Source organism: Embiotoca jacksoni, unplaced genomic scaffold (genome assembly GCF_022577435.1).
Source record: "Embiotoca jacksoni isolate LCO1_2020_lvr unplaced genomic scaffold, fEmbJac1.0.p SCAF_13, whole genome shotgun sequence".
NCBI lineage: Eukaryota > Metazoa > Chordata > Actinopteri > Embiotocidae > Embiotoca > Embiotoca jacksoni.
In genome coordinates, this window is record NW_027185263.1 from 2407992 (window position 1) to 2417346 (window position 9355).

Below are 9355 nucleotides of genomic sequence, written 5' to 3' on the forward strand. Positions count from 1 at the left end.
CGGTCTCCTAAGACGGCATGTCAGCAGTGCGATTGATCACCGAACGCAGCTTTAACAGAGAAAAGCAGAAGCTTCAAACAGGCTGCACGGCTGAAATATGAATAAATTAATCCCCCTTAATCTTTTTAAGACAAAACATCAGCATCTAACAGTTCAACACGCCTTGATTTGCCGTGATTGTCAAATTACTTTTATGCAATTTTCTGAATGGAAAACCAGGCAAGATTACTTTTATTTTGAAAGTCCTGTGGAAATGAATCTCCATTAATCATTTTAAAATGAAGCATCAACGTCTAACAGTTCAACACGCCACTATTTGAATCCAGCTGAGTGCTTGTCAAATAACTTTTCAGCAATTTTCTGAGTGGAAAAGCGAAAAAGATGACTTTTATTTTGAAAGTCCTGTGTAAATTAATCTCCATGAATCATTTTAAGACAAAACATCAACATCTAACCTTTCGGCACACCTTGATTCGATTTCAACTTTCATAAACTGGTGGTTGTCAACTAGTTTGTTTTTGCAATTTTCTGAATGGAAAGCTCAAGCAGGATGACTTTTATTTTGAAAATCCTGTGTAAATGAATCGCTTAATCGATTCTCGTCCACGTCCGCAGGTCCAGCTGGAGCGAATACGACAGGCCGACTCCCTGGATCGAATCAAAGTGATCCTCAACGACACCAACTTGACTGACATCAACCAGCTCCCAGAGACATGATGCCGCTGAGCGAGGACCGCCTTCGGTTTCATTCCCCTTCTGTCTCCATCACTGGGCCGATAACCTTTATTCCCCCCCTCCTCCTCCTCTCCCCCTCCTCCTCCCTCCCCCGTAAACCACCGTGGAAGAGCTCGGGAGGCACACGGACAGACACGGTCACAAGGAGCTCCTGTGTACATTTAAAAAAAAAAAAAAAAAAAAAAAAAGTCACCGCGGGGGGGTTAGAATAAATAATGAAGAAGAACACTACTACTAAAAACATGTAAATAATACGTGAGTGTGGACGGAGGGAGCGGAGGTCCGTCTCCCCCGGTGGGTCCGTCGGTGTCTCCTTTCTACTGTAGATATATGACTGTCCGTCTGTATTAGCTCAACCAAAAAAGAGAAAAAAAAAAAGTTCGTCATCTTCTGAAAGCACTTTTCATCTGCCACTTCTTTTCTTTCCAGGTTAAAATAGAGAGAGAGAAAAAAACAACAACAACAATTGGCTGCACAGATTTCCTCCTCCTGTTCTCAGAGCGGTCGATAATCGCTTCCTCGTTCCACTTTGCTCGTTCTTTCCGTGTGATTTCTGTCCTTTTTTAGGTTTTTTTTTTCCCCGTGACATTTTTCCACCCTGTTCTGGTCATTTAACCCCCCCCCCCTCCCTCCCCCCCACACCTCACCTCCTCCCCGCGAACCCTCCAACAAAGACACAATGAAGGATGGAAAGTACTTGCACATAATTTAACTGGTACTAAAAAAAAAAAAAAGGAACATAACACAATGCAAGCAATACCCTCCGTTCCTTAAATGCATTTTCTTTTGCGTTGTTGTTGTTGTTGCTCGTAGCCTCTGACGGACGGCTTTTCTTTTTTTTTTTTTCTTTTTTTTTAAGTTGCAGAAAATACAGCGACAAAGAGACGGTCATGTTCAAAGTTGTGGGTTTTATTTTCCAACTCGAGAAACACTAGTGGATCCAGTTAAGTTAAAGAAAATGTTTGCGAGGAGAACGAAAGGTCGAATTAAACGTGGATTCTTGATTTTAAATTATAGCGGGCGGCTTTTAATTTTCAAACAAAAGAGCACAAGCGGGCCTCCAGCTGCTGCCTCCTTCTTCTCACACTTCTTCTTTATATTTGGCCTCGAAACCTGCGTAATGAAACCGGTTCATCCGTCGCTGCGAGAGGCTCTTGTTTTTCTGTGAAGCCACTAATTGATTTAAATTAAAGGACATTTCATTCTTTAAGGAGGTTTGCGATCTGCGTTTGATATTTGGTTGTGAAAAAGTTCATAAAAAAAAACAAAAACAAAAAAAAAACTGCTACACCTGCCAGTGTGATCAGAAATGCTCGTGGGACGGTTGACATCAGATTTGAGGTGATCTTTTCAAAACGGACAAACAACACTATGACTGTTTTCCAGCAGAGACTGTTTAAACGTGCGAGTCTGTACGATAGACTGTAAATAAAAGGTGGACGTAGCTCCCGGGTCTGAAAAACGAGGCAAAGTGCCTTAAAGCTGCAATACCACTGAGGTCCACTAGAGGTCTCCGACTCCATTGAGCTTCTCTCATCAAATACAAAGTCAATACATTTTTGTCCCACATTTGATCACGGTGTCGTTCGCTAAAGTCGCTCCTTCTTCGCTTCGTCTCCTGGCGGTCCATCTGAAAATAATCCCGTCATTAATTAGATATTAGCCCTTAAAAAGCAGTATTTCTGGGGGGGGGGCGTGTCTGTTTGATTGACAGGCCTGCGGCGCAGTCTGGTTTCCGCTATAGGTGGGCGGGGCTTAGTGTCCTCAGAATCCCGATCGGATCGAGTCACGCCCACCGCTCGCCCCTCCCCCAGCCGGCCCAAATATGGTCACTTCTGGTTCCAACATAACAAGATGGCGACGAACCGGGTTGTTTCGACGTGTCGATTATCTCAAGTCGTTTCGAAAATTTAAGTTCTTATAAGAGTGACAAATTTGCTTTTAAAAAAAATAGGAGAAACTTTCTACTTTACTTTCTAATCTGAGGACAGAAAAATACACAATTTAAATGATGTAAACCATTTTACAGTCGTTGTTTCCTTTTGAATAGAGCTGGTTTTTGAAATGTTTGGACACACAAAGGTTGCAGATTCGCGAGAGAAAAATAAAATTTCTCATAACGGAGGCAAACGATCAGTTCAGGATAACATTCATACAGGAGCGTTGTGTGGTTGAGACGTTGTTGATCACTGGTTTTGTTTTCCTGACTCGCACATGTCACATTTCCTTGTTTTTTTTTTGTTTGTTTTTTTGTCCATGCTGTAGATATCTTGAGTTGATATTTGTGACAGATTCGTGCGGTGTGTTCGGGGACGGCGTGGACAGCGGGGATGCAGGCGAAACGTTGATTTGCACTGACGGAAAACTAAAAACTGACCTTGTGAACTTGCAGCAGTGAATTCTGGACTTTTATTTAGGTTTTTCCTCTAAAGGCCTTACTGCATCGGCTTTGGTGTGTTTTTGATTTTTATTTGTGACGTTTAATGTCCCTCTAATTTAACGTCTCGTCCACGACAGCGAGGACTCTTTCACTCGCGGGCGGAAGATTCTCGCCAGTCATCATCGCAGTTTTATTGTATTTCTGCTTATGAGTTGATTTTCTTTTAAAAAAAAAAATGTTTGAATAATTTCTGATTTCATGTTTCTGGGTCAGTTCAAAACCCCAATAACGATCGGAGTAGATGTTAAATTGGTCGTAACAGACTACTGTTCGGTCTAAAAAAGCTCACACTGTGTACTACCTGCTGCTTTAGATTCTGTAGTATAATTACAAAGTCATGACTAAATAAAGTGCACTCAAAGCTAAATTTGTTTGTGCGATCTAAATATTACACGTAGGTCTGATTGTTTGCTGTTGCTGCTTTTTTGTTAATATTCATAACTCATGCTTACTGAAAAAGTATTTCATAGAGGCTTTAAATGAAATTTCACAACCTCTAAATAAAGAAATAAACCCAATAACTGAGAAGGTGACGACAAAGAGGAGAATTCTGTTTACTTTTTTTGTTTTGATTTTGTTTCTGCACTTTACTCTGAAATAACAACTTAAGTGCACAGTTTGAGCTTTCAGAGGCGTCTTTTATCATTCCAGTTTACTGTCATGAGTCAAAGCATTTTCCTTTTATGTTTGCTAACAGCGATGTTTAGCGGAAAATTAAACACACTCACAAATACACAGAAATCCAGTTTGATTCTACCTTCAAAATAAAAGACAAAATCTCAGTGTTTCACCGTTATCAATTGTTTAAATGTGGGTTTCCACGTCGTCTTGAATGCTTGTAATTTTGGGGATTGAATGTCGACTGTCCAATTTATCAAGAAAAAACAAGTCCACGTGTTATTATTTAAAAAAAAACAAAAAAAACCGATGACAAGTAACTGTATGTTTACTCGTACGTGAGAGAGAGAGGCATGTGCAGCACGCTGAATGGTGAATTTGATGACATTTAAATAACATTTACGATAAAGTACTGCCCACCGAATGTGTGTTGAGTTTTATCAGAACGTAGTTATTTGAGGAATTGATCTCTCTTTTCTTTTCTTTTTTTTTAACAAGCTACCGATGTTGCACATGCAGGCACATTCTGTCAAGGTGATTGAAATAAATCATTAATTCACACATTTGGTTACACATCCTCTTTTTGGGGTTAAGGGAATTTGTGTTTTATATTCTAAAGCGGGAAAAATTAGATTGGTAATCATAAAATAAATTACCACATGACTAAATGAACCAGAAATGTCTGGTATAATTTCAGTAGTTAAATTTTTTTATTTTTTATTTTATTTCATGACTTATTTTATTACATTATTGCATAAATATTTATTTTATCACTTTTTATTTCTTGTCAATCCTTTTTTTTTTTATTTATTTATTTATTTTTTTAGGCAAATGACCACGATATAAAAGGAAACGGTTAACGTCTTAAATTATTTTTCGTCACAACTTTTAACACCTGCTATCAAAATTGCTACGTCTTACGCTCTGTCGAGGGCGCCTGCGGTTCACTGGGAGACCAGCAGGGGGAAGCAGCCTCGACCCGAACCGCGTTTCCCGCCCTTACAACTTTCCCACGAAGAAGAAACGAATTTGGCCGAAAAGAGGTGGAAAAAAAAAAAAAGCAAGCAGAGGGACTACTCCTGTTTACAACAACATAATGGAGCCCAAATGGTCAAATACCGTGAGCAGGCGTGTTTTATTGACCGGATTTACGCTATGTGTTATATTAGGTAAGTGTTGAAGCCCGGCTCGGGTTCGATTTCAATTTGGAAATGTTTGAATTTTAGCTCATTATTTTAGGTGGGATTGTCAGGATAGCTTTGCTAGCGATGCGTTACCTCGCATCTCACGTAGAGGCAGACCCGTTAAAATACCTTTTTGTTCTCCGCTGTACGGCGAGAAGGGGATATCTAACGCACCCGGAAACGCACACCTTGCAGACACAACGCACAAAACGTTACAGATTAGTCCTTTGGTTAAATTCGCTGAAAAGTGAATGGGGTTTGGTGCAGAATGGTGGCTACCGCCCCTAGTTGGGTCGTCCTGTGAAAGGTGACGGCGGGGCCAGCCTCGGGAGGAGGGAGGCGAAACCGGCGGATTGGCGTGAATGTTGGGCTGAAACCGGGGTCCCCGGGTGTGTTGAATGTACGCCGATGTGAAGAGTATGTTCTACCGAAACGGAAAACGTTTCCACGTTTTTGCTGTCTCGCGTGCAGCGGGGGCTTTAAACAAAGCCACCGTCAAATCACCGATTTTCGAGTCGGTGTTTGGTGAGGCGTGTGTCTTAACGGTAATTACGTGTCACCCGGTGGGGGTTAGTCCCTCGCTCAGCTAACGAGCAAACCGAGTGAACATTATTTAGAGTATTTTACGGGCACAATATGATCATAATAATAATAATAAATTATTATTATTATTATTATAGCGTCGACTAACAGTTATTCTATTTTTATTAACGCACAGCGCCAACGAAGCTGGAGCAGCTTAAAAAACAAATATCTCACTTCCTCACTGTCTAACCTCTTCTTGACCCAGATAAAGAAGTTCTGCACTTATTAATACAAACAGCAGCTCTACCTCAGACCTGTGGTTGTGTTCAGTTTGGCCTTGAAAAGTCTGATTTACTTCAGTATTTTGGCAGAAAGAACATGAATTGACATTAATGCTGCTAACTGCACACAACTCTTTTTTGTCTCATTCTTTACATGATAGAAGTTATGTTTTACCCTTAAATACACGTGAAGAGACATTAAAGAGTCTTCAGTTTGTGCAGACTGAGGAATAATCTGGTAACTGAGGAAGGATTTTCATGAATTATTTGAGGCAGCAGTTGATAATTGTTTTTTTTTGTTTTTTGTTTTTTTTTATATTTGATTCTGGACTGCTTCGAGCAAAACAACAAAAAAAGAGGCTTTATCTGAAAATGTAATCTTGCAAACAGCAGCAGCACTTCTCTAAAAGTTCAAGACACTCGTATCAGTTATTTAAAATGTAGTAATTGATATGAATGTCTTGAACTTTAAGAGAAGTCAGAGCTCTGCTGGTGATCTGCTTTGACACTGATGTCATCTGACAGGTCGCGGAAACGGATGACTAAAACACTTGTTTCTGTTTATGTGTATATATACTTGTCACATGGCTTTCACGTTGCAGGGCTGGAGTTATTATCGTTATGTTTTAGAGTTTAATATGATTTTTGAGTGTCATTTTTCGTACTTGTGGAGCAGAATTTGGCAGTTTGAGTTTAGCTCCTGCTTTTTTTGTGTGTTTTTTTTTGTGTGCATCTGATAAGCCATTAAACGCAGTGATATGTTCCTTTAAACTGGACTTCTCGATTATATTTCAGCATCTCGCCGGTTAGTTTTAACGCAGGTCTGTTTTCTCCACCTGAAGTTTCTCGTAAATAACACCAAAACCTTATTTTTTAAAATGTTTTATTCCCCTCACCGATTTAAACAGTCACAAAACCCATGTCGGCGATCGACATACACACCGAGCCCTACATGATCGTTGAGAACGGCACCACGGGGATCCTCCGATGCACCTTCAAGTCCAGCGACGTGGTCAGTAGCTCCACCTCGGTGACCTGGAGCTTTCAGTCCAGTCAGCCCGACAATCCCTTCTCCAAATCTCCGTACGTGGTAAGTCCTCGCCCGCTCGTTTTCCTGGAAGATCTCCCGCTGCTTCGGGATGTTTTCCTGTGATTGTTTTATCTTTTCCTGACACGTGAAGAAAGGCTTCAGCTGCTTTTCGGATGTACAGACCCGTTGTTGTGGTTTCAGTGTACAGTTCAATTTTCTATTTTAGTTATTAGGCATCCGGTACAGATCGTGTGTTTTTGTTCTGACTCTTCCTTTTGTCACTATATCGTAGTATATTTGTTTACATCTGATTTTTGTGTTTACTTTCATGTGTTTATCTTGTGACTCTGTCTTGCGTGAGCATAATAATACATATCTCGTGGTGTGTTTTTGTATTATTGTGACGGCACAGAGCTCGTTGTAGACTCTGGGTCCAGCTAACGCTGTCACAATCATGATTTAGTGGATGATTAATTGTCATAAAAACAATTGCAATTAACCAGTAATTGCGTTTGTTTCCTGTTCGTTTGATAGCGCTTAAGTATCAGCTTAACATGTTTAATAATAAACTAAAGAAGAAGAGCCTTTTACGGGGGGGGGGGGGATCGGTCCCGGCGTGCTCCACCATCGACCACCTCTATTGATCCCCAGCCACTTAAATGCGTCGATGGTGTTGTTGCCGGCCGAGTGACGGATGTAGAGACGCGTTTAACTGTCACCAAAGTCGTTTATACTCTTCTGAGCACCTAAACAAGCAAACAAACAAACAAAACGTAAACAGAAGGGCAGTTTCTCTTCAAGATTGTTGTTCAACCAAGGTTTCAAATCGAAAGTTCATCCCCGAATGCTCCGCTACGTCTACGATACCTACTCGTCTTTGTTTACTGACCGGTCGGGCTGGGTGGGGACCCGGCACGCCCGCTGCGATCTCCTGCAAATATAATGACACAGCCGGAGGGTCTTTAATTTGCCGAGCGGTCGTGCCGGAACAGATCCACGCAGTCAAACGCACGTCGTGTTCGGCTACGAGCCGGGGTAATTCTTCAAAACGTGATTTACTCCTCCTGACGTTTCAAACCGGTCGAGTGTGTACGTCTTAAAAAAAACAAAAAAAACCACCAGCTCGGTGTTTACACAGAAAACTCGAAGCTCTTCCAGAGAGATGAGGGACGGAGGCTGTGGAGCAGTGATGTGAGGGAGCAGTCAAACCTTTTCTCTGTGAGCAATAGAAATGTCAAAATGGCCAAAAAGTGTTGCACTTGGTATCGATACCGGTGAGATTCCTTCGACTCTCGGAGCCCAAATCCACCAAATAAATATTTCTCTTCCCGCGTTCACATCCGGACGTCTGTTTTTCAGCTGCTTAGAGAAGTTCGAGGCCTTTCCTCTTTTCATTCTGGTTTTTATAACTCGTCTCAGATCATTCGACTCGTACTCTAAAATCTCTCCGTACACGAGTGTGTTTGTTCATTTCAACGCGTCGAAGCTACAGCTGCACTCGCCGCACCCATCATTCATCGTAAAGCAAACAAGGACAGTTTAGACTTTATTTTTCACCATATTGCTTCAGCTGAAGCCTTTTTTTTTTTTTTTTCCTCCTATTTGATTCTACATAATATAATATTTGTTAGCCGTGAATTCATTTGTTTATGTATACGCAGTTAAATCTTTTTTTGTGTGTGTGTGTGTGTGTAGATTTACTACTTCTCCAACGGGAAAGGATTCCCGGGACCCGACGAGTTCAAAGACAGGCTGCAGTTCATCGGGGACATCAACAAGAGGGACGTCTCCATACAGCTGAGTCCGACTCAGTTCAGCGACAACGGCACTTTCTTCTGCGACGTGAAGAACCCGCCCGACGTGAAGGGGACGCAGTCTCGAACGGAGCTCAGGGTCGTTCTGAAAGGTGAGTTTCTGTTTATTTGATTTGTTTGCGTCTTCCTCGTTCCAGCGTTCACAGTTTGGTGGAATACCATCAGATGTAACCGAGTGGACGGGGGCCATTTTAGGACACGGTGGGCGGGTTGCACCATGTAGGCGATGCAGGTTTATTTATACCGCACCTTTAACACACTGCAGCCACTCAGGAGGATTCACAAATGAGACAATACAGGAATTATTCAAAGATAAAGATATGATTTTAAAACCGTGCATCTGGAAAAGAAGAATATAAGTCATTTAAATTAAAAGATGGTGGTTTATTTTAAAATTATTCTGCACCGCGCTTTAAATCCACGTGTAAACCAAACGGGATTACCTCAATCGTTTCTTCAAATCTCAGTTTAGTCATCTTCAAACCTCAGACACGCACACACACACACACACACACACACACACACACACACACACACACGCACACACACACACACACACACACACACACACACACGCGTCCGCCCAAAAAAAACAAAATATGAAAGATCACAGCCTGAAAAGGGGATTTCAGGTAACAGGTCAATAATATTTTAGTTTTTTTAATTCTTTAATAATAAAACGAGTCTACCAATATGTAGGAACATACGGATCGTTTGTTCCGACCCGT

The 9355-nt window shown here is 41.3% G+C and overlaps 2 protein-coding genes across 3 annotated transcripts in view; both read left to right on the plus strand.

The window, feature by feature from the left end:
* Positions 1 to 3960, plus strand: part of rabep1 (rabaptin, RAB GTPase binding effector protein 1) — a 21768-nt gene extending 17808 nt beyond the window's left edge. For both annotated transcript variants that reach the window (XM_069145891.1, XM_069145892.1), the window contains one exon: positions 616 to 3960. In XM_069145891.1, the coding sequence (XP_069001992.1) occupies positions 616 to 717 (102 nt within the window). In that variant the 3' untranslated portion in view covers positions 718 to 3960. The remainder of the gene's footprint in view (positions 1 to 615) is intronic.
* An 857-nt stretch (positions 3961 to 4817) lies between these two features.
* Positions 4818 to 9355, plus strand: part of mpzl1l (myelin protein zero-like 1 like) — a 16521-nt gene continuing 11983 nt past the window's right edge. Inside the window, exons 1-3 of the mRNA XM_069145902.1 lie at positions 4818 to 4962; positions 6692 to 6873; positions 8509 to 8719. Coding sequence (XP_069002003.1) covers positions 4890 to 4962; positions 6692 to 6873; positions 8509 to 8719 — 466 coding nt within the window. The 5' untranslated portion in view covers positions 4818 to 4889. The remainder of the gene's footprint in view (positions 4963 to 6691; positions 6874 to 8508; positions 8720 to 9355) is intronic.